This window comes from Atractosteus spatula, chromosome 7, assembly GCF_055471065.1.
Source record: "Atractosteus spatula isolate fAtrSpa1 chromosome 7, fAtrSpa1.hap1, whole genome shotgun sequence".
NCBI lineage: Eukaryota > Metazoa > Chordata > Actinopteri > Semionotiformes > Lepisosteidae > Atractosteus > Atractosteus spatula.
Window position 1 is genome coordinate 50568210 of NC_142712.1, and position 25018 is coordinate 50593227.

The window sequence follows — 25018 nt, forward strand, 5'->3', positions numbered from 1 at the left end:
CCGAGGGAGGGAAACAAAGGGTTGAGTTCTTCCTTTATACTGCCGGCCTGGGAGAAGACAACACAGTAAACGTGATTGGGGTTGTGAAGGCCTGATCTGAGAGTGCGGGGGAGTATTGCCTAAGAAAAGGAATGCTTTATGTTTTGGGGCTGTGGGACGTCTGCATGTCAGCTAGTTTGTGTCCCTTTTTTGGCGAAGACCCAGATAAAAGCAATCAGACAGACTTCTGCACACTCTACTCCCAAGACACTGGACACCTCCAGTGTTGTGGCACGCAAAGCTCTTCATGTACATGTACTGGACATTTTGTTAAATGGGGATCTTGTATCACCTGCATTATCTGAAAGCCATGTAAGGGAAACCTTATTTGCCCCATCAGGGAGTGAATTGATCGTCCCTGTTATACAAGTACAGTGATATTAAATTGACAGTAAGTTGTGTTCTGCACATCTTGGTTCTTTTGATTCCTGTTAGACAGTACCAGTACATGTTCTGGGATTCCATTTTGATCTCCAGATTACAAATGCAGTAACAAATGACAGTTCAGAAAAACTGAGTTGGTTCCAATCTGCTTTAAATGCGTCTGCACTTGTATCACAGCAGCAAGAGCTTACGCCCACCATGATCATTTAAGATGGGCTGGAGGATCTTCTAGCGTGTCCACACTGGCTGAACACCAAGTGGGTTCTGCACCTTTCTCTTTTATCCAAGATGACACCTGAGAGAGATTCTAGAATTGTGAAACTGTGTGACCAGTGGACCCCAGTTTTTTTCCGGGCTCAGCCTGTGGCGCGTGCTCAGATAGCAGGCTCAGGCTCTTTCAGGACTGCAAGTGCGAATGCTGACTAGGATTTCTCCTCAGCAGGTTTGGCCTTGAATCGGTACAGAATCGAAGATCAGGTCCTGGCTGCATAAGCACCTCAAATATGAAAGCCATAAGGAATAAATATAGAAACTGTGAACTTGAACTGTTACCGATTTATAAATGCAGTGAGCTGCTTTTGTGCAAAAGCTCAAAGATCACACGAGGGGAGCAACTAAGGGGGAAATTAAGCCTTTCTTGTTTTCTGCAAGTGGCTGAGGGCATTTCAGAAGGGCTGCCAGTCTCGACCAGGAGAGAGTCACAGAATGAAAGGAGAAAAATCCCATCTCTTGATCCCCTGGGATGCCTTAAATGTGAGCCCCCCCCAGCAGACAGCGCTAGGTCTCCAGTACAGGGAGGTGCTGCCATAGGGGTGTTCAACACACAGCTGATCAGGAGGTGGGCAGGTCAGAGCACCTCCTCTTCCTCCCTACCTGTGTGCGGTCACGGGGGGGTTTGTAAACGTCAACCCGGACAAAACGCACAGCTGCCGATTCCGAATTCAAGGGGTGTAGAAGATACAAAAAAAGGCCCAGGCAACAACAGAATAATTTCCCCCGAGAATTGCTTGCCGACGCTACTGTTTTTATCTCTCTCCCGGCTGCAGGCGCCAGACGGTGACCAGCACCCCCTGCTGGATCGAGCTGCACCTCAACGGGCCCCTGCAGTGGCTGGACAAGGTGCTCACTCAGATGGGGTCCCCCAGCATCCGCTGCTCCAGCGTGTCGTAGAGAAACCCTTCCCCCGGGAAAGCACACAGACCAAGACAACTAAGCCAGCAACCGCAAACACAAACTAAATGGGCCCAAGCCCCGTGTCTACAGCCCAGTTCGTCGTGGGAGGACCGTGAAGCAACAGCGCCTCCCTCAGGGGCATCTTGGAACTACATCCACAAACTGGTTTCATCTTCCCAGCGTCACCTCTGCCTGCCACTTTACACGCGTTTATTAGCACTTTCTACATTTGCGGCAAGGGGAAGAGTGCATTATAAACAGTACCGTTCGTATTGTTTCGTGATGGCCACAAGCATTGACTTTTGTGTTTTTGTGTCTGTTTTTGTTTTCTATTGGCATTTGGTGCCAAAAAGCAGTAGCATGTAATAGCAGAAGAATGGCAGAGCTTTTCCCTCTGTTAATTTCTCCTCTTATTGTGATCGTTAAATGTACATACATATATATAAATAGAAGTTAGGAAATAGCATATACTGAGAGCAGCTTACAATATTGCTTTTTGTACAAAATGAAGTTTTAATGGTTAAATTGCAATGATTTTTTTTTAGTCTTAGAGAAAAAAAGAGCTTACATTGGCTGATATTTAACACATGTAAGTGTTTTAAGGTGAAAGGTATATGTATATACAGTACAGTGTACTTCTCTGCCTCTGCACCAGGTGCAGAGAGAAATCCAGTGAGATGCTGTTAGCGTCCGTTATCGGCAAGCTCTGGCCTCCTCAGTGTTGTGTGCAGCAGTCTTGTCAGCCAAGCGCAAAATGCTTCACATTCTGTGTGCAGTGTGTATCAGGAAGCAACAGCCATGAAAAGACTTTTGGATTTTTTCCTGGAACACTAAAAAGCAAAGACAAATTGATCTTTTGGGTTAAGCCAGAAATCTTCCCTGGGGTCAGACTGCACGAGCCAGTTGCAGTGTGCTTTGTCCTGGAACGTGATCCGCTCTGTGGTGTTCAGGAGAGCGGGGGACGCTCTCTGGAGCTTCTCCTCTAAGTTACAGTTCCTTCCCCAGGGTGTACAGAAGTGCCTTGGAGTGCAGGAGCCATTCCTTCATTTAGCCATTTCTTAAAAACATTTCATTTAAATATACCATTTCATCTTGGAATTGGTCCTTGCCATATTATAACCCCCCTTTCGAAATCTTGCCAAATCTAAATTCCCCGTTATTTCTGCAGGGTGTATTTGCAGTGCGAGGTGGCTCTGTCAGCCAGCTGTCTCTTGGGTTCTGTCTGTTCGTTGCACTGCTGACCGTGCAGGGATTGTAATGGACCAGATGACTCGATTCTACCTGCGTTTTTTGACTTCGTAAGAATTTTCACTCATCTCTGTATGTTAAAAGTGATAGGTACCGTTCATCCTGGGATGAGGCTCTTGTTTTCTGTACTTCAAGGGTAATCGCATGCCTCTACTGCTCCATGTGCAGCCCGTTGGAAACAATTCGCAGCAGAAAACTAGTTACTGTGCGTCAGTACAAGTTGTAGCATTTCAAGTACGCTATGTTTAGTAGCAGTTGTGATCCAAACAAGTGGGGGGGGGGTTCTTTTAGTACTCTGTGCGGTGGCCGTGTCCTGTCCAGTTTTTACAGTAGTTATTCATGTGGTTCCCCCTCCTGTGTGAGTGGGCTTGGAGAGGAAGGGTGCCGTGTGCTGTAGGAAAAACACTAAGGGAGAGGGAGGCGCCGATCGGTTTTATTTTTAATGCCACTGCCTGTCCTGACTGACCCCCCCACCCCCCAACTCCTGCACACGCCCGAGGGCCAGATGTTCATAGGTGCTCCTTTCTTTACGCACGGGGCAAAAGATTCCCCAAATTCCCGCAGCACCAGCAGAGGGCGACGCTCTAGTCCATGTGAATATTAAGCTCTCTGGTGGGGCCGGCAAATGCTATTCCTTTTTTTTTCTAACAAAGAGCAGCTTGGCGTACACAGAAAGCCCAGCGGCACACCCAAGCACAGGCCCGTGCCCTCCGCAGCGCTGCTGTGATCTGCTCTGCCGCGGTAAAGCGACAAGGCTGTGTTGTAGTGCTAGGAGGAAGAGGGTTTCCTCTGCCTTGTCTTGACGGGTTTTCCACAAGCTGATGCGTTTCCAGTGGCAAATGGCTATGGCGGCAGTGATAACCATTGTTAACCATTCCTAGTCATTTTGTCCAGCAACAAAACGAGGAAAGAGCAGCACGAGCCCAACTTTGCCAACGTGCTGTCCAGTAGAAGTCGGAAGTAATAAGATGAGCTGGACACACACACACACTCTCTCCTCCATTGATTTTATTGTAACTTGTCTGTGTTTTGGCGTACACAGATCTTCACCAGCACAGGATGTCCTGTAATTTTGGTGTAGTGGAGCACCGTTACAGCACAGGAAATGTACACGCCAGCGTCGTTCGTAGCGATAGCGCCTCGGTGAGCATCCTGTGGCACCTCTCAGGAGTCTGGGGTGAGAGGGGAGGGAGGTTCCCACACTCAGGACCATTTGGAGTTTTGTATGAACAAAAGAGAAAAAACTATGTATCTATACATGTAGAAATATAGATATGCATGCTTTCTGTTCTTTGTACTGTATGTTCTATTTTGCTACCCGTAAGTTTTAGAAGATTCTTTTTGTTTGTTACAAGTTGGTGTTTCAATACAATATTCATTGTTGGAATAAAACTGGGGCAAAACTGCTGGCAGGTCTGATGTCCTCGTGTTTTTGTAGCGGAGAAGGGTGACAAGGGAGATCTTCAGGCCCTTGAGCAGAAGAGCCGTTCTCCACGGCCCACACCGCGGTTCTGCCTCGCTTGACGTACAGAACCGTGCGCTGTGATGAGCCTCATTTTGGACCCTTTCTTGAAAAGAGCCGACGCTCTCTTTCTGTGGGGCAATGTGTAGATCCCCCCTCCCCCTCCCCCTCCAGCACACTTGCAGATGGACTTTGTTCCCAACGCTGGTGTTGGTATCACAGTAGAAAGCCTTCTTCTGGAGAGGCGTGGTGTGTGTCTCTGACCGAGCCGGAGTGGATCACCTGCACAGGTAAAGAGAATAGTGTTCGAGGGCGGGGGTCCTGTTCCTGCAGACCAGCACTATAAATAACACATTGGCTCCCTAGAATGACAATTTTGTCAACGGAAATCAGGGGTACCCTCTGACTGGGGATTGTTTCAGGGGTTCTCACATTGCTGGGTGTCTTCACTCCGGTGGTCTCGGAGCTCTCCCTTGTGGATTTGGTGGTTTATTAAGCTATCCCCATGTTCAAGTCTTCAGAACTACAACGTCTTTAATTTTTTTATGTGCATTTCTTGTAACTGTTCCAGTTCTTCTTTAAACTGGTTCTTAGTGTTGTTTTGTGCTTTGATTTTCTTCACCCCCCGAAACTATAATGGATGTTTTTTTTCTAATGTAATACACAAGTTTTTTTTTTTCTCTCCTACATACAAAGTGTTGTTTTTTAAAAATATTGCCATGTATTTTTTTTTTGTTTTGTTCTTGTAATAAAAAGATCTATATATTGAAAAAAAAAGGCGAGTGGATGTGATGGCTGTTTGGGGGGTCTCCCTTGGGCGGGGTGTCTCTCTGGAGCTCTCGCAGAGGAAGGGATGTGAATGCAGCCGACTCCGGGGCTCGCAGGTGCTGCTGTAGGATCCGAGGTAAAGCAATATTTTTTTTTCATGTTTTTTAAAGGGCAGAATAAAGCTGTTTCGTCTGTCTGACCTTATGGCTTATGGCAGCCCCTTCTGAAAGTGGGGGTACGCGCCGTCAAACGCGAGCGGGGTGTAGAATCTGTCCAATGCTTTCTGGGGGAACCGGGGTGGAAGTGGCTGGAGCTCCAGGGATAAAGCAGTAGCTGTGGGATGCTGATGTTAGCCCAGGTCCTTGGACTCCATAGATGATGGATACATTCCGTAGGTGGCACTCTTCCCACTCTGGCTTTTCCATATCAATTCCCCAGACGGCGAAGCAAGGGCACTGTGTTGTTGAAAGTGCCGTTTTTCAGGGGTGTTCAACCCGGGTTCTGAATACTTGGTCGATGAAGATCATGAGCCAAATTCTCAAAAGGTCCTGGGAAATGTTTACCGTGGGATTATAAAGCCTGGCCTCACCCCCAGTTCTCCCCTAATTCGATTGGTGAAACAGTCGACACGTCTCTACCTGGACTACTGGGGCATCCGCTCCACTATTCAAAATTGCAATGGTCCATCACCCACACTGGTGCAGCACTTCAGAGGCGAGTCCCAGCCCTCACATGAAACACTTTGAGATCTTTTCTACGTGAGGTGGAGGGGGATTGGGATGCATGTTCAGACTCAAAGAATAAGGCAGAGGAGAGAAGTGCTGAGCAAAGTTTTCTTCCCCCCACTGCATCAGCCAAAACAAATGAACACAGGTGCTGCGTTGTGGAAATAGCTGGCAATCTGTAATAGGACTTGAGCTGCTTAACTCCAACAGAATAGTGTGCTTTGTTTCATCTGGTTTCACCGGTGTTGTGGGGGGGTGGGCGGGGGGTAATTATTTTTAGTTTTCAGTATCTCTGATACAGATGCAAACTAGTCACTTAATTATAGGTCTTGCAGCATCTGAGAGCTTGTTTACAAAGCCTGTTTTCAGCATTGCTAGGATACTGCTAATCTAAAACATCCAGCTCTCTGTGTGCTGTAACAAGGCTTGTCATCCTGACATGAAGACTCTTTGTTCCATAGATTACTTACAGGAGAGGGAGGGGGCTTGCCCCCCCCCCGGCCATCAACCGAGAAGGGTTGCGAAACCACTTTGCTAATTTTCTGTGTTGGGGTTTGTGTGTCAACAGTGTGAAAAGAGAAGCATTACTGGAAATCGGGAAGGTCAGTGCTGACTTCAAGGTGTATGGTTAACTGCTTTACAATTGAAGGTTGGGTAGTAAAGAACATAAAGGCCTCAGCTGGTTAATCTTCACCAGTAATTTGTTCTACACAGTTTCTGGGGTGTACTTAAAATTATTTCTGTTAGGGTTTGATTTGAGTACCATGCATGTCATTATTGTAGAAAGAGTTTTGTGCTGTTGGGTATAAAGAAGCATTTATGTTTCAGCTCTGTAAACCTAGAATCTTAATTAAAGTCATTCTAACCAGTCGCCAGGCATGTGCACCTAGGAGCATTCAGAAGGTGAATTTTATCAGTTTTAATCAGAAATGAACCAAAGTCACAAGAGTTTGACATAAAAAGATGGATCACAGGGAGACACTGCATTGTTATTGAAAAGGCTGGGACCCCTGACCTGGCCCAGCTCTGTGTGGTGACTTCGGGATCTTGCAGCAGAGACGCACAGATCAAATCAGAATCTCCCCTCCGGTTCCCACCCCGTTATTCCATGTTTGAATTGGGCTCTTCCCAAGCCAAAGAGAAAAGAAACCAAAATTGGGAGTGGGCCTGCATGATCTTTGGCACTACTTTTATCGGTGCCTTCTGTGTGTTACCACCCGCGGGCTGTTTTTGCTCTGTGCAGGTGTGATGGGCTGTTGAGGCGTGCTCTCCCGCCCGGGCACGGGACCCGCTGCCTGAGGAGACCGAAAATGCAGGACATGATTTTTTTTTTCTACTTCCGTGTTCCTACTCCTTGTCAGTGGGACAAGTGAGATGTTTAATCCCAACCCAATGCAAAAGTAACAGAATCCTCAGAAGGCAGGAGAAAGGCAGTCTTCATTGGGAAGGGAGAGACAGGAGACCTCCGTTCTCACAACACCCCCCCCCTGTTTAGCTGTCCTCTTCTGAGGACAGCCCATCGATCTCGTCCTGGTCTCCTCCAATTGCCCTCCAGAAAGCTTTGGCCACCTGAAAGCAGAGGACAGGAGAGCTTTTATACCTTGACAATGTCCCGAGTGCAGTCTCTTGCTCTCAGTTCTTTAATAACAACAGCGCTGGATGTGTCAGGAAAGACACAGGCAGTGCTGCTCTTAATGGCTGCAATGCACTTTACAGAACCCTTAAACCATCATTCATTAGACATGGTAAAAAGGATAAAAACCACCCCCAATTAAGCAAATCAATTCCTATGAAGAACTTGACTGACGCAAGACCCTTCCTGTCCTTTAGCCCGTGGGGGAACGATGTGAAAGGCGTTGCTTTATCAGATGTGGTTTGAGCTCAATGGAAATGTACAGCATGGTTTCCAAGTGAAGATGCAGTGACCTGTGAGGGGGCTCCTACCTTTTCCGCGTGGAGCTTTCTCTGCTCATGAGGTAAAGATGACGCTTTGTCTGTGAGGGGAGAGAAGCACAAACTGCAAAAACTGACGTGCTTACTGGTGCCTTCCTCAACCTCTTCCTCCTCTTTCGTCAACTGCCATACGTTAGAAATAAACAACAAGTCCAGCCTTGAAGAGCTGTTGCAGGGAAATACATAAGTGGAGTGACTGAACAGCGAAGTCTTTAATCACTTAGTCTGTTGGTCTTTAACAGTGAAATCATCACAGCACACCACAGACACCTGTAACGTTGGGAATCAAAGAGCAATTAAATGGCTCTTTATGAGTGGACTATTTTCTGCAATATGAACTGCCCCTAATACTGTGAGCACAGGCCTTCCTCTTTAATATTTTACAGCAGGTAAACTATAGCAGGCCTGTCCAGGCTCTTCTCAACAGGGGGTCCAACTCTCATTTTCACAGATGGATCTCTTCCAAACCTTCAAGCCCAGTTCAGGTCAGACTGTTGGGCTCCCTGCTAGAGGAGGTCACATGACCAGGTTAGGTAGGTCATGCTCGCCTGATCCATCAGACTGTTTCTGACAGGGCTTCCACTTTGCATATGAAAGAGTTTACCTTTCATCTCCTTCAGCTTGGTGAAGAGCCTCTCAAAGTTCTCCACATCAGAGTCTCTGGTGGTGAGGCTGGCCAGCTCTTGGATGTCCATGTCTGTCATGGGATCTGCAAATAAACACAGATGGCCTCCGTTAAAGCTCTACTAAAGGAAAGATAGGAATGGAAGATGGGCGTATTTTAGCTATGACACCTACTCTACATCCCAACAAGATAGCCCGGTCTTCTGTATCAACAAGTCTGTCCTTTCTAGACCTGTGGAAAACTATTGTTACACTGTTCAAAGAGGAAGGATGCAGAGGTGGTATTTTCAACTAACCAGTGAAAGTCCTTTTTTAAATTAGAGATTTATAGCTTTAGAATACTAAGGATACTATGAAGAAGGACAAAAAAATTCAATAGCCAAGCAAAGAGATCTCAGATATTCTGGACAGGTGTGGACTCTTAATTAAGATCGGACTGAGAGCACCTAGTGCATTAGTGATCAGTCAATTTGGGCACCACACCTATCAAGATGTGCATTCACATCACTGAAATATTGCTTATTCAGTCTATGCCCCCCATGTTCATGTTCTTGAGCTAAGGGTAATTGAATCCAATCCCTGCAGGACACAAAACAGTTGCATCATTTTCACCAATGTAATTAACAGGAAATCAAAAACAAGCGACTTCCTGGTCTGACCGCACTCACCCACAAGCGCGTCAATCTGAGTGTTGCTGTTGGCAGTAGCCTCTGTCCTGCTGTGGCCAGGGCTCCCGTGGGTGTCCTCTCCTGGCTGTTGGAGGGACTGCAAGGACAGGACAGAGAAGCAGTTCATTCTCCCCATTTGCCTGCCTGTCCCCTTCGCCCTGTGAAATAAGTGAACCCCTAGCCCCGCAGAGAGAGAGAGGGCAGAGAAACTGACCTGTGCATCTTGGCTGGGGCAGGAGCTGCTGTGTCGAGATGCCACAAGACTGCTCATCAGGCCGAAACTCTGGGCTCGCTCTGACAGAGGAAGAGAGCAAACAACTCCCGCCATTAGAACAGCATTAAAAGTAACAATGCACAGAAGCTCTCCTGAATGTCATGTTCCAATCAATACATTTTCTAATCACTTCTTCCAATTCAGGGTCATGAGGGAGCCGGAGCCTATCCCAGCAAGCAATGAGGCACAGGGCAGGATACACCCTGGAAATGTCATTATCTTTTTTTTTTAAATCAGCTCTGAAGTGTCCCATTGGCTCAAATGTCTCATTCCTGCGCTGTTCTCCAGCTCCTGTTTCAGTAAAACTGCAGTAGAAGCAGGTAAACCAGCTAAACCTTCCTTGAACACTATCGTACGAGGGCTGGTTTTTACATGCTTGTTTTTATGCGCCGGGTTTGTTTTTTTGGAAGGATCGGAAGATGATAACTGCTGGTGTGGGCGAATGAACTCCGCCCGGCCTTTTCAGCACATCTTATCAGACGCTTTCAGGGGATAGGAGAGATTGAATGATGAGGTGGGGATGGAATGAGGCTGCTGTTGGACACAGTCAACAGAGAGCGAGCACATGTGTACACACGCACATCCTCTCCAGCCAGGCTCCTAATAAACCCTAGCAAAGCCCTAGCTTGGGGAAAAAAAAAGGCTCCCCCAAACATTACTGAGGAAACCCCAGCAATTCCTTTTCCCATTGTGAATGTGCGAAAGTCAGGTTTTGAGAGGGCAGCTTGGAAAAGAACCTGGCAGTCCTAACTATTCCCTGTAGGATGCCCACCCCTGTGTTCCCATGCCAAAGCGTACCATCCTTCATCTCCATATTAGACCACATGTTGGCGTCGAGTGCCTGAATGATCCTCTTCACGCCTGTCGACTCTGGGAAGTCATCTGGGGAATGAACAGAGAGCACACTGAGAAACGCTGGGATGCCAAAGAGATCCAGGGTCTAGAAACAGCATAGTGACTAGCTGTGAAGAAGTGTTAATCGGCACAAGCGTGTTTGAGTGTCTAGTGCGACTGTACAACAGTCTGTGTGCTTGGCCCTCACCATCCTCATCGGGCAGATCCTCGGGGTTGAGTTCCACCAGTTCAAATCCGTGGGACAGACACCATTCCTGTGCCTGCTGCCTGGAAACCCCTAGAGAGAAAGACATGGTGCCCCCTGCTGGTCACATGCAACACTGCACAATATTCCAGCCAAATGCAATTTACTGTCACACTAGAAAATAGTTCCACAGAAAGTTCCTAAGTATTTTTGAAAAACATACAAAAGCCTACCATGCAGTTTCCACTGTATTCTTTTATAGTACTATGGATATTCTATTTAATAAAACACAAATAAACATTGAATAAAAAAAGTGTATGGGACAGGAACTGAGGTGCTGGTAATTTAAGTCATAACATTATGGAATCACCAGTTTTCATTTGATATCTAAGTTTTATTTTTTTCTCAGTTTTCAGTTCAGTACCACTAAAATACACCAATCATCGATTCTCTTTTCAAAAACAGATCAAAAAAGATCCATTACTGTTTCAGAGAGGTCAGGGATTTCCATTTTTTTGCAATTCTGTTCACTGGAAGCTCTCTTCTATAATCCTCACCAACACTTGTCTTTTCCTCTAGTAATCCCGAGAACTGGAAAAACTCAGTTGGGGCATGTTTAAGAACTGAAGATAAATGTACAGATTCCAGGAACAAGAAACACTCCAAGCAATCTTTGCTCTGGATATATGGATTCGCCTCTGGCGGGAGGGAGCTGTGCTAATCCTGGTCAACGGGAGGAAGCACATGTAGCCTGCACGCTCGAGCTCACCGCTGTCGCACACCCGCTCACACACCAGGGTCAGGACCTCAGGGGCCACATCCTCCACTACAGCCAGCCAGGGGGCAACGCTGTCCAGTCCCGCCTCCTGCAACACAGGGCACAGGCATCTGTCATAGTCAGAGAATGGCTCAGCAGGACAACTGATCCACCCAGACACAGCTGTGTGCAAGCTTCCTGGCCGATGATCCGAGGTTGGAGCAGTTGAGACTGTCAAAGGTCTGAGGTTGGCTTACCGTGCTGCTGTCAAACCAGACGACGAAGGCCTGCACGCTGTCTGCGATCTCCGCTGTTACCAGGTGGGTGTTCGGCACAACGCACAGGCTGACCTGCGCAGTGTAGTACTTGTTGTTGATGGTCCAGGGGTACCAGCACACTGCCCCCTCCTGGCGGGAGGGCTCCGGCACAGCCGCTGCACCCAGGATCTCTATAGACACAGAAGGACAGAAAGAGTGAGCAGCCAGGATTCCACCTGCTGACAAAGAGGTACTCCATTGCCTTCTGTTCTTTTCACACTACAAAATGTCTCTGACCCACAAGTGTACTCCCAGTTTGGTAATTAATTCAACGACCATATCAGGACTTGATTGTGCCAAAACCCAGGAACAGAATTTACAGGAGAGTCTGATGGGCCTGGGTATCAATCATGAAGCTCTCCCAGGGGACCTCTTTGAGCAGTGATGACAAAACCACAATCCTCTCCTTATCTATCTGCGTGCACTCTTAATGGGCTAATGGCATCCCAGTTGCTTCCAGGTATCTGACTCCACTCATGAAGGGTTTTTCCATGCAAGTACTATCTCCCAAATAGGAATTTGGACCCAAATAGAAACCTGTACCCAAGCCAATCTCATTCTCAATCATAATAGCAATGGAATGAAAAGAATGTGTTTTTAAAACATGTATATATAATATGTATTTTGAAAGCCAGATGGGCACTCCAGGCTGCTCCAGCACAGGACTTGGATGAAGCCAGTACTTTTACAATAAGACCTATCAGCTTATCCGACGACATGCTTGACTGGCAGAGAAAGAAACAGTGCTTGGTGTTCGACTAAGCAGGTTATTTTGGATTGAGCCTAATGTTTGGATTTTATATACAATTCCATTTGTTAGGTACCGAGAGAGGGATTATGCACACGGTTAAGCTAAACCGCATTAACAAAAATAGAACGAAACTAATCAGCACAGCTACGAAATCCGTTGTCACAGCTGAGTACTGAGAGCCCCTGACCCTCTCTGTTCATGAGCGGTAGAGGCCCCGACCATCTGACAGCTGGGCTTCAAATGATTCGCTGGCATTGCCCATCTCACAGTGGGCTCTCCCTCGCCCCCTCTCCTCTGCGCCAGCCACCCTGGTCTGCAGCAGTCTGATTCTGCACCCCGACATCGGGTGGGGGGGGGATTTGTGCTCGAGTCAGGTGGCTCGAAAGCAGATCCCCGAAATCTTGTTTCAATGACCTCGTTATTCGTAATGCACCACGAGCAAGACGAGGGCCGGACGTCATCGTCCATAAGCACCGTGGACGAGGCCCGGCCTTCACGAGGAGCCTCACAGCGCGAGATCACTGCCCCCTCCTTCCTGTCAGCCTTCTGGATGGATTTATTTTCTCCCCCCAGCAGTCCCATGCCCCCACACGCTGTTTCGGCGCTCGAAACTCGAACGCGTTCGTGGACGGACGGAAAAACCCAGCGTGTGTCTCAGCACTGGAGAACAATTCACCGGACATTACACACAGCCAGCCTCACATGGGGTGGACGGTGCATTGTCACTCCGACCTCCCTGTCGGCCTCATCAAATTACTTCCCCCAGGATTCATTTCAGATGTCTTGTACAGTGGATCGCAGAAAACACACTAGAGCTGAGGTGCAGCTCAACCGTTAAAACCTTTTCTTAAGGGCTAGAGATTTCACTTTGATAACCCTGCTCTACAAACCCAGCTGCTGGGAGGCCTGGTGTCTTCTGGTATTTGTTCCACTGAAATTCTCAGTCACCTAGTTGACTTCACTTGAATTAACAGCTTCTAACTGTAATGACTGTAACCGGACATTGAAGTGTCAAATAATTACAAAAACCTTAACTTTGCATACGAATTGAATAATAATAATTATAATAATAATAATTGCTTACACTTATATAGCACTTTTCTGGACACTCCACTCAAAGCTCTTTACAGGTAATGGGGACTCCCCTCCAACACCACCAATGTGCAGCCCCACCTGGATGATGCGACGGCAGCCATAGTGCACCAGAACGCTCCCCACACACCAGCTCTCAGTGGGGAGGAGAGCAGAGTAATGAAGCCAATTCAGAGATGGGGATTATTAGGAGGCCAATGGGAAATTTGGCCAGGATGCCGGGGTTACACCCCTACTCTTTTCGAGAAACCCCCTGGGATTTTTAATAACAACAGAGAGTCAGGACCTCGGTTTTAAGTCTCACCAAAAGGACGGCACCTGTTTACGGTATAGTGTCCCCATCACTATACTGGGGCATTAGGACCCACATGGACCGCAGGGTGAGCGCCCCCTGCTGGCCCCACTGACACCTCTTCCAGCAGCAACCACAGCTTTCCCAGGAGGTCTCCCATCCAGGTACTGACCAGGCTCACACCTGCTGAGCTTCAGTGGGCTGCCAGTTGTGAGTTGCAGGGTGATATGGCTACTGGCTACACATCTCTGCTGAATAAGGTTAGTTGTTTAACTGACATGTTGAAACAAAAATCAGAAGACACAAAGCCTCCATAAAAATGAATTCAGGCCGTCTGTTCTTTTGACAAGCGTTCAGTCTTCCCCCCGCAATTACAGAACTTCCACCAAGAAACACTGAGCAAACTGGGCCTTTCCTGTACAACCGAGGCCAATCCCTTCCTACCTCGCTACCAAAAGTATATAAACAACCCTCAAACTGACAAAAGTATTATTGGGTTTCTTTGACGAGCTTGGATTTATTTTAATGCGAATAACCTACTTATTTCCGCTGCGTTTTTTACACTTCATGTATAAAAACGAAACGTGCGGAATAGCGGGGTCAGGACCTGCGTCGCTTCCCTGAAGTCTCTCCGCCCTGCACAAATTCTGAAGCCGGGTCAACACCGCCACCTGCTGGAGCAGTGGCATCACTACTCGGTGCAGACTGATGTAGGAGACAAGCCACTGAAGCAGTTTCCTACTGGCTACTTGGCACTTGTATCACTTGTGACATGTGCCAATGATTTTCAAAACTGGTCAATGACAATTCAAAATAATAACTGGCATGTATATTACATATGAACAGTGTTACACCTGATAAATCCATATGAGCAACCTTGATGATAAGGTGAAAAAGTGATGTCTGATCTAGGTAAAGCACAAGCTGGGAAAGGCATGGTCTGTTATCATGATTCACTAATCAGCGAGCCAACTGAGTCCCAGGTTCTACAGCAGGAGGCAGGGAACTCCAGTCCACAAGTCATGCAAGCTTTTCTTAAGTTGCGTTTAATTAGAAACTGGCTAGCTCTTCAAAAAAAGCAGATTGTGGGAGCTCTTTAGCAAATACCCAATTCAATTAAGCTGCTATGTTTGGAGCTGGAATGAAAACCTGCAGGACTCCAGCTCTCATATAAAGTGTGAGGGTATCCAGAGATTCCAGGGAAAACTGAGGTCAGAAAGGAAGCAGATTCTTTTGACCTCGGGCAACAGATCCACAGGACACCATGGGCCAGAATGGGCCTCACATGTTGTCTCCAAATGAAAGTAAGTTAACCAGAAGGCAGCAAAGAATTGCACAATTAGCTTAAAGCCCTGTTTGTCAGCTGAAGCCTCCAGTGCTGAAATTGCTTGAAAAGCTGACCACTATGACTTGGTGTCTCGCAGTGTCTGAGTGTGAGTGAGGAAAATGTTCAAACTAACAGGAACGAAAACAAAACTCATGTCTGTGTGTGCCCTGAGATGAGTGGGGTCCTGTCCAGGGTGTACCCCACCTGTATGTATGGAAGAATGGAAAACTGCAAAGAGTGAAAACATCTAAAATATAGCTTTTTTTTTTAACGCAACTGTAGTGTAAACCAGCCTTCTCCAGCTCAACTCCTAGAGGGACCAGTTTCTTCAGAATTTTGTTCCAAAGAGAGAAGTCAACTAAGTAAATAACTATTTTATTAGACAATTCCTTCATGTCTTTTACAAAAATAATCTTTAGGTTGAATAATCAAAACACTCCCTATAAAGGTATAGTTACCTACTGTATACAATGGTTTGGTGCACAGTGAGAATGATTAGTGTTATGATGATAATTAATTAAACCAGCTATGTAACAGAAGACTGAAAGACCTCTGGGATTTTTTTTAATGTTGGCTTGATATCATTAAGCAACATCTTCCGACCAGCAACCAATTAATGCCCAGCCTAAATCTTTTATGTGTTTTAATGTAGAGGCAAACTGACAAAACCTGTCCCACTAACCTGGGGTTAGATCCTAACTGTGTTCCCATCTCCTTCGTTAACAACGTTCTTTTAATAGCCACGTTTATCTCCACATTTCTAAATGTATAAACTAGAAACTTTCCCGGACGTATTACTAGGTTGTTTCCTTCTTTTCTGCAAAGAGAGGATGTCCGAGCAGGCTGTCCGCCTGCGCAGCAACCGGAATAAAAGCTTCACGACTACTATACTAGTCGTATATGCAGCTCGATTATTATGCACAATGTGTTCGTCCATTCATGTTTCTGCATTCCCCTAACAAACCGATCTAATTAAAATGAGAGCGTTCGCCTGCCTGATGTGCAAATGCGAAACAGTAGCACAGCACCTCACTTAACCTTGAGTCCAGACAAGATTTACACCACAGACTCAAAGTCAGGCTAACAGATTAGATTCGGACACTTACGTTTCACCAGCTCCTGTTCTTTGAACCCCGGATCACAGCTCGTAATGAGGACGCAAGGCAGTGCCTCTGTATCCCTTTCCTGCTCTGTGGATGACATCTTGAATCTGTCAACACAAAAGCCTCAGGCGGCACCTTTCAACTCTGACCCGCTGCAGCCGGCGAATCACTTCCGACTGCGACAGCAGGTCGGGCTAAACCATTCCAAATTCCGACACAAATGTGATATCAGCGATTAAAACAGACTTGTTGACGTAAATGCGAAGTTAGTGAAGCCGCTTACAGCGTGGAACAACGGTGCTGTGTTATTAACGCTCCTGGAAATGAATCCTGGGTGTTTTAAATTTAAGTGCGATAAAGCCAGGCGTATAAACATGGCTATTACTGGAATTTCTAAAGAAAAGGGGGATCCTATCGCACTTGACATTTTTTGTTCTTTCAAGGTCTATATGATATGCTAATTAATAACTGTCTTTATACGTTTATGTAAATTATCAAATGGTTTTTAGCGACTTCGTTCCCCCTATCCTGAAAAGAACTGTGGAAGCTTCTGCGTCATGTTGCCATGGAGGCCGTCACGTGGTGAACGTTGTCATGGGGACATAATGATGTGTTGCTGTCTGTGGGATGAATTGACAGACGAGCAACACCGCTAATTGACACAATTAAATAAGCCGAATGCTAACTGGCACCTTGGCCAAGATCGCAAGGAATGGCCGATATAATAAAAAATACCGATGAAGTGGGCAACATTTTAGTCAAGGTAATAACCCGTAAACTTTGTTTTCCGTTAGAAAAATAAACCTCCTACATTTCGGAAAATGAATGGGTTCGCTGGAAGTTGCTAATTAGTTGAATCAAATAGCCCATTCTGCAGTAAAACCTGTCTTTGTAATTGTTAAACGCGCCGAGGCCCTCACACTGCAGGGCTGCGGTAATGCGGTGACGCACTCACACAGCCAGCTCGTCATTAGGCACCCCCTGCTTCGACTGAACTGTTTTAAATTTAGCTAAAGAGATTTTTCATCCGCGAAGGTGAAAAGTTAATTAGTTATTTAATGAACACTTTCGAAATCTCACAGAATTAACTGTATTGTTGGTTAAATTGCAGTCATAATAGCCGAGATTTGTGTTCTCAGTAACGGCTGTGCGTTGGTGTCAGAGACGGATTGCAGGGCTTGCGTCTTCGTTTGGCAAGTTGCTCTTGTGCTGCACTATTAACTCACTATCACAGATACACAATAATAAAGGGTTTAACGCCCTTTGTTTTTCACTGTCCACTTTTACACGTCGTTATTATCAGTTGTCAGTTCGTTTCATTTCTTACTCAAGGCTGTTCTACCGAGGTCAGTTTTTAATTTCTGTGGCTGAAGCCGAGACACAGGAGACATATTTCCCAGATCCCTTGGAATTTTGGGTGGTTTTCTACAGTTTTTATACCGTATTAAAATATAGTCTATAGTAAAACGTTAGTATTAAAAAGACCTCTCTTTTACTTTATCATTTCTGTTTGATGGAGTTAAACGTGAAAAGGCAATGGTTTCAAAGATATGGATGGATGGATCAGTTTGATTAATTTTTTGGCCGAACCCTTAGTCCAAATCAACTTGTCTGTCATATTAGAACCTTTCAAGTAACTGAGCAAAACGTGAGTTAAAAAAGGGCACAGCCAGCCGTTAGCTCTGTGGTGTGTAATTGTGGACTGGCCCCCAGGTGAAGGAGGACCTGTGTCAGCTGAAGCAGAGCCTCACTCGGGTCACCATCCAGGGAGCAGGAGAGACCGTGGACATCCAGGCCCTCCACACGGCCATCCGCCGGACAGAGAATGGACTGAGGGTCAGGGCGCCGGGGTCAAGGGTCAAACCCTGCCGCAACACACTAGCGGGGTGGGAGCTACTGTAAGAGGAATCTGCTTCCTGTTTTCTGGAAAGGAATGCAAGGATGTAAAGTTCACATCCAGGGGGTGATCTTGTAGACAAGGATGAGACTGCAGTGTTATATGGGGAATATGAATATGTGTATTTTCTGATGTATTTACATCAGGCAAGTTAATGTATTTTGGAATTTTGGAAAATTTTGCCTTGAAGTAAAGTGCTAGGAAGATCCATGCAATGTTCAACTCACCAATGTTTGCTGTAGAAAGAAAGAATTTTATTAACAGGAAGTGGGAGATGTAGACGTGCCTAGCAGTTTCTGTGCTTTAGGTAGTGTTTCTTGGCACTGGTACGTCTGTGAGCACTCCCTGTAACGTTATTCTCTCCTTAACGAAATGGAGTCATCGTGCAATTTCCTCTGAGTGTCCGTTGCCATTTCTATGCAAAAGATCTTAGCGCACGTCAGTTTGGAACTGCAGACTAGGTGTACGCCAGTCTAAGTGTGATGACTGTGTATCTGCAGAAGCGAGCCGAGGAATATCTGAATGCGGTTAACAGGCAGGTGCTGACTCTCCCTGCTATTGAAGAGGGTGAAAAGCCAAACACGCAGGCTGCAAAATGGTAAGAGGTTCATCAATCGGAATACATTTGTAAATATATGTGAAGAGCTACGAATTTCAGGGGATTCATTATTCAGATCTGCTTGGTTGCTGATACAATGTACACAAATTCCTTGTACATGTGTAGTTAAAATGATCTTGCTCTAAATACTTTTCTCTTTTGAACCAAGTAAGTCCTGTTCTTCTGCACTCTGCTGATATTGGTACAAGAGGCTCATGAATTATTCCTCATGTAAAACAGGTCAGATTAAACACTTGTTCCTTTTTCTTCCTCGTGGAAGTGCTGATGTACTATACCTGAACAGCACACCAACATATTTCAACATGCACTTTGTCCCTTCTGGCTCTGCTAGTGATTTTAATGTGTGTTACATGTTAGAACTTAAGAAATGTTTGAAAGGAGGGGATTTCATTCATTATGTCTTGTCAGGGCTATTTCTTGAAGGATCCTAGTCAAAGAGTTTCAGTGACATGGCAGAGTAGTTTGTTAAAGGATCTCTGAAGATAAGGCTTTATTTTCATTTTCTGGTTAGGAAGCCTCGGCTGGAAACTGTGCCTGACCTGCGACTGCAGAGGAGCCCCTATTTTGGAGTGGCTGGGGGACCCTCACCTGGGGAACAGGTAGTCATCACTCTCTCACATATCTGATGCACAAAAGAAGTACAACATTCAGGTGTAGTGGATTTAATCCTAGGAAATGTGAACAAAATGAAAAATCTACAGACCTAAGAATGATAATATGTTTTCACTGTGGAATTTGTTACACCGTTAAAATGGAAACATGGCAATGTAAGTATTGGGTATGATCTCTCTGTGCATTAACACAATCCTGGCAGTTCTGAAGCTCAGACCTGATCAGCCTTTCAGCCGACTGCTGTGGGATGTGCTGCCACTCCTCCAGTGCAGCTGCACACAGCTAACAAAGGTTGTCCGGCTGCAGTTGTTTCCTTGTAATGGAATTGAATAATTTGCTTTCCCAACCCTGAGCACCTGGCCTTTATACCAGAATACATGACTTACATGCTTAGTGCATTTAGCAGAATGACATATTACAGCTTGTTTAATGCAAAGTGCAATACATTACATTTAGTATAGTGAGAAATAAAATATTGTTTGATTTATGATATACTTTCACCAGATCAACCAGTGATCACAATAGAATATTGGAGGGCAGATTATCAGTTGCCAAATAATCAATGAATTACCGGATAAGAAAACAGTACTCGCATTATTTTGTATAGCTAAAAACTGCACACTTTTTAAGCTTACCACGGTGTCCCTAAAAGGCACAGTAAAAGTGAAGAGGTAATGCCAACCAGGAGTGTGGGGAAGATTTCGAACCCCCATGTAAAACCGCACATTTTTAAAATTGGCATTGTTTTCGGAGGTTCACATGTTTCCTTTCATTCGCAGCATAAGTCGGGGTTGCGCATGAAGGTGATGTGTAACCCTGCTCACCCTGCGCACAGAGCTCTTCTGCATGAGCAATATGGCATCCGACTGCCAGGAGCGAGCCCAGGAAAAGGGGGTTCGGTGAGTTGGGGCCTGACCTGGGCTGGGAGCTCTGGCACACTGAGATGTCTCTGTTATGGAGAGACTGATGTCTTCATCTGTCCTAACAATAGGAAGCTAAGGTTTCTCAACAACAGCAATGGTCTCTGGTATTAGCAGATTTTTTGTTTCTTGAGATTGGAGTGGTTTTCAGCCCAAGTAACTGGTTGTTTGTTTTTTAAAAAAGAAATGCATTTATTTACAAAAAAAGCATCAGTCCCTAATCTTATTTCCATCTGGAGTCTACAGTGGATTGAAACCCAGTACAGTCACCACAGGGGTCTTAGCTCTTCCAGCACTTGTAGCACTGCTGACACTATTGGAATAGTCTTCCCATTCTGTGGGGTTTGTACTTTTCTGAATTTTCATATCGCAGCATATTGACTTTCTGCTCCTTCCACTTAGCTGTGCGCAGCACATCAATAGAAGTTGTTCATCCTACTGGGAAAATTTGATTAGGAATTATTACAGCTGATTGAGACAGATTGTGCGTTATTATAGGACAATAGACTTTGGATTTCCACCTCCATTCATTGCCTGAAAATCAGCAAATTAATACGCTGCCACTGTCAAGCGTTGAAGAAGAAGAAGTTTTAAGTGAACAGATGACTACCGTCAGAATCCTCTCAACCTGGAAATAGAGATGTGAAGGTCACCAGGGCTGTGATGACAGGGAGAACATTTGTTGGTAAACAAATTAATCTTTCAAAAGGTCGCCATTTGTTTCAGCGCCTTTTCCCCCCCTCTCTTCCTCTCCCCCCTCACACTCTCCGCTTATCCTTTATCCCTCTGCTTGTCAGGACGGATGGGGCGGCAGTGGTAGGGGGAGGGGGGGAGTCTGTCACTCCGGTATGTGGGGCGCAGTGTGAGCCGGCTGTTTGGCCGAAGGAGCTGCGAATTTGCAAGATATCAGCATTCTTTGAAGAACGCCGGCACCTGATTGCTGCGCTATGGGCTGGTGGTTTACAGCTGTCTCAGGACAGGAGTGGGTACCTGGCCCTGCATTCCAATAAGATGGGCGCATACTTTCCCAACTGGCGCGCACTGGCCCTCTGCCCACTGATACCCAACTGTCTCACTCCCAGCCAGCACATTTCCAGCTCTTCCCTTCTGTGCCGGCAAAAAGCAACTTCTTAAAATGTGATTTCATTTTTTTTTCTTTCTCACCACCCTCCCCTCCACCCCCCCCCCACTACCACCAGAAAAAAACAGATGTGTTGTCTTTCCAAAAAAAAAGTTTGTCTTTTTTTTTTCAACACCTGCTGTAGTAGGCCGCTGTTCTGCTGGTGATTACAAGATCAGCAGATAACTATAATGGCAGTGATACAAGCCATGGCAAGAGCAATCAAACAAGCAAAAAAGCAGGTGCTAAATAAATAAAAGGAGGCCTGCAACTCATCAAATTAGTCAAACTTTGTTTATGTATTGCTTTTTTTGTGAAAGCAACCTTCACAATGTGCATCCTGTTTAAATCAAGAAATCATAAAGTAAATATACATTATTTCGGAGGGGTTCAGCTGTGTTCCTTTGGTAACTGGCAATTGTCACATGGTGATCCAAGTCACAATGGGCTAATGAAATGGCCCAGGATTGAACCAGTAATCACAGACCTTAACCTAAGACAGAGGACAAGGTAGAGTCCAGAGGAAAAAAGATGGAGAGGTCCACATAGGGGTGAAAAGAGGAAGAAAGGGAGGTCAGACTCTAAGAGGCACAGTGTTCATTGATGGAAGAGGAGGAGAGATGGCTATGAAACAGGCAGAACGGGAGAGAACGTGAATACCACTGGGAGGAAAAGAGAGGGAGATTTGAGTATCTTTAGTTTCAAATACAAAACGCCTTGGGGGGAGATGGGAGTAAACCCAGGGAATGGTAGGGGGACACAGGACAGAACTTTGAGAGACCCCACTGGAGAAAGTCACACCTGGTATATGTGAGCAGGTAGGAAATGAACCAGGTGTGAACAGAGCCAGAAATTCTTGGGTCAGTGAATGTTGACCAGTGAACAGAGTGATCCACAGTGTCAGAAGTGGCATAAAGGTCAGGAGGGCTAAGACAGAGGAGTCTGGCACCAGCTAAATGAAAAAGACTCTCTAACCATCAGAGGAGCGGTTTCTGATGAGCGTGGGGAGCAAGACCCGGACTAGAGAGGGTCAAGCAGCAGCTACAAGATGAAAGCAGGACGCTGGTTAAGGGTTTTAGAGTGATAGGGAAAAAGGGAAGTCAGAGTGGACCAGGGAGGGCTGGAGACCTGAAGGTCAGTGCATTAACCTGCTGTCCCACCCATCACCCACATCTGTAGGAATGAGGGATCAAGAATGTTTTTTAAGAGTAGTATTTCAGGCCTATTCAAAAAAGGAAGACTGCCTCAGCTTGTAGAAACTTGATGTTGTCCAGTGGATTAATTTTGGTCCTTCTTTTGCATGTTTACATGACTGTTACTACAGTCTGTATTAATAATTCAGCAGTACTGACTATGAATATGTAACAAAAGGAAAGTTGGCACTTCATGCCAACTTAGATACCAATCTAACAGTCCAGTGTGCCCTATCTTTTAAATATTAACAGTATATAAAGTATGAATACATGAATACCTGTATATCAGAATTTCATCTAACGGTATAAATGGTAAAAACCAGATAAAAAAGAGACCTGACTGGTAAAATATTACTACCTCTTGATTTGCTAATTTTAAACAGATGTACAGTAAATGGATGTTTATAGGGGTTGCTCAGTATGGATACCATCTGATAAATTAAAAAAAGAGAGAAGAAGTCCAAGTTTATAATAGGTATGAAAAATAAGACAGTTAGACGTTGGGAGGGGTTAATTACTGATCCTGAAAGGATGAACATTTGGAACATGAATGCTGTCAGAGAATCCAGACTCACAAACCTGTACAGCTGGGGAAGGAAGAAAAAAAATACAAGTACTGAAAGTGTCCCCTAACCACCGCTGACCAGATCCCTGCCAGCTCTTGATTGATAGCTCCAGGGAAGGAAGCTTATTGGCCAGTTTACAATGTCATTAGCTGCTGGATCCTAGCTCCTGTGTTCTTTAATGAATGCAGCAAATCTGCTAGTTGTTAACTGCAAAAAAAGGAAAAAAGCCATATTTACTGACATCTACAAGCTGCCACAATGCTGATTAATGGATGCCATCTTTTCATCTTCCAGCCTCGTACAAAAGAAGTTTGAAGCATAATTCTAGCCAGTGACACGGAACTAATAACCTTCTACTTGAGCGGGCTATTGAGCTGAAGTGCAGCAATTCTAAGTCTTTGTTTCCAGTGGTCCTCTGGCACCCCAAGGCAGTGCTGTGCTCCAGGCAGGAGTGTGGGTGATGGGTGGGGCAGCAGGTTAATGCACTGACCTTCAGGTCTTCGGCCCTCCCAGGTCCGCTCTGACTCTGGTCATGACTCTTGAATGATTTTGGCAGTGATACCACAGTACCCCCCACCTGCGCTTTGCTGTCTAGGGTCTGCCGCCATAAATCTACAGTAGCTGACTTTAAGCAGGACCGTGGGCTTATAGAACTGTGCAAAGGAATATTTGAACATGGCTACCAAACACAGCTGTTGAGCTTTCCCACTGCTGAAATACACAGAGACAGAATGAAAGAAAGTGGTGCACTAGAACTCGAGCATACAAGTCAATAAAGCCCAAAAGACGTATTACCTGCTTATGTGCAATAAAATTAATCTGTTGTTTACTACTGATGGCGATCGAAACCATTTAAAACTAAAAAAATTTTGAAAAAAGCCAACCAATCAGATGTATTAAATATGTTTTGCTTGTCTCCTCCTGCTGCAGTGATTACTCCAATGGCCTGTTTGATTGGGAGGGCGGAAGCTGTAGGCTTGTAGTGTTTGGTTTTATTATCTTCAGTGAAAGCAAATGACTGCTGAATGACTAACGACTAGTGAATAAATTGCCATTTTAAGACATAAAAACATGCCGAGGTAACTATATAAATTTAGGTTCCCCAGTATGAAGACCCAAACTAGGTGGGTGTACTTTCAATTCTGGTTTAAAAGTAACAATAAAGATGTAAAGGAAGAGTGTCACACTGACAATGCAAAAAGGGTAGACTTTCAAGCACTCCTCCTGTCTCCTCAGGCCCAGCTGCGGAAGGTTGTCCATGGTCCCACAGTGGGCAGTCTTGCGGTGGTGCCTGCAGCCCAGCGGAACAATCCCTACCTGGCTCCTCCACTGTCCCCGGACGATATGAAGACAGGTGGGCCAGTCGGCGAGGGCTGGAATACTGTTTAAAGCCTCCATTGCTAGAGAGGAGAAATCCATCCTGCCATTTTCATTGTTTCATGTTTACACTCTCAGTGCTTCATCCCCGGACTGCAATTGCTTAGAAAAACTACCTGTTACTTTCTCTGTAGTTGAGTCATTGTGCATTAACCAATTAATCCACCTCCGCAGCTGCATGTGTCTCTGAATTCAACCCTGGGCTGTCATGCAGCAAATGAAATATGCAAGCCGATCGTGTTACAACTGCCCTGTAATTACTGTTGACTGTTGACCAGGGAGGAAAAAAGAAAAAACAAATTTTTAAGCAAATACAAAATGTGGCATAAATTGGAAAAATATTGTTGTATTTTCATATTCTGTTAGTTGTGCACAGTGGCATGATCATGATATAAAGTCTTATAAAGTGCACAATATTGCTAAAATTGCACAATGTTACGCTTCCACCCCAGTTTAGTTTAGTCCACAATATTGCATAATGTATGTTTAAAACAGACATTGTCCTCCAATCATACTTGTCTCCTTTGGCTCATTGCTCTTTTAATCTTGGAGGAACTGAGTCAACCTCCCTACTGACACAAGCGGTAGTATTTCTGTCCTTTCATTAGTTAAAGCAGAACGTCAAATCCTGCTCAAGACACCAAAAATGCAAAGCTGTCATATGATGTGAAACCAGCCATGCCAGTCAAAAATAGATGTTCATTGAAATTCTCATCAG

General features: G+C 45.4%; 3 protein-coding genes across 3 annotated transcripts in view; 2 read left to right on the forward strand and 1 right to left on the reverse strand.

Annotated features, from left to right (window-relative positions):
- The window catches only part of LOC148831345 (SMAD family member 3), a 28671-nt gene extending 23588 nt beyond the window's left edge, over positions 1–5083 (forward strand). Inside the window, exon 9 of the mRNA XM_088920457.1 lies at positions 1470–5083. Coding sequence (XP_088776583.1) covers positions 1470–1593 — 124 coding nt within the window. The 3' untranslated portion in view covers positions 1594–5083. The remainder of the gene's footprint in view (positions 1–1469) is intronic.
- Positions 5084–6698: 1615 nt separating this feature from the next.
- aagab (alpha and gamma adaptin binding protein) lies at positions 6699–16133 on the reverse strand. The gene is made up of 10 exons (XM_088920458.1): positions 16000–16133; positions 11372–11562; positions 11127–11223; positions 10361–10450; positions 10117–10200; positions 9259–9338; positions 9045–9141; positions 8357–8461; positions 7744–7793; positions 6699–7368 (listed from the first exon to the last, which is right to left on the reverse strand). The coding sequence occupies exons 1-10, from the start codon at positions 16094–16096 to the stop codon at positions 7291–7293; spliced, it is 969 nt and encodes a 322-aa protein (XP_088776584.1). The 5' UTR covers positions 16097–16133; the 3' UTR covers positions 6699–7290.
- A 456-nt stretch (positions 16134–16589) lies between these two features.
- The window catches only part of iqch (IQ motif containing H), a 36562-nt gene continuing 28133 nt past the window's right edge, over positions 16590–25018 (forward strand). The window contains exons 1-6 of the mRNA XM_088921185.1: positions 16590–16759; positions 17710–17832; positions 18394–18491; positions 19024–19111; positions 19904–20023; positions 24160–24277. Coding sequence (XP_088777311.1) covers positions 16709–16759; positions 17710–17832; positions 18394–18491; positions 19024–19111; positions 19904–20023; positions 24160–24277 — 598 coding nt within the window. The 5' untranslated portion in view covers positions 16590–16708. The remainder of the gene's footprint in view (positions 16760–17709; positions 17833–18393; positions 18492–19023; positions 19112–19903; positions 20024–24159; positions 24278–25018) is intronic.

Coding starts and splice junctions, on each gene's coding strand:
- aagab (XM_088920458.1), bottom strand. CDS start 16,096: ATGTCATCCACAGAGCAGGAAAGGGATACAGAGGCACTGCCTTGCGTC. Junction 9,339..10,116: donor TAATATGGAGATGAAGGATG/GTACGCTTTGGC, acceptor TTCCTCTGTCAG/AGCGAGCCCAGAGTTTCGGC. Junction 7,794..8,356: donor CAAGCTGAAGGAGATGAAAG/GTAAACTCTTTC, acceptor CTCCCCTCACAG/ACAAAGCGTCATCTTTACCT.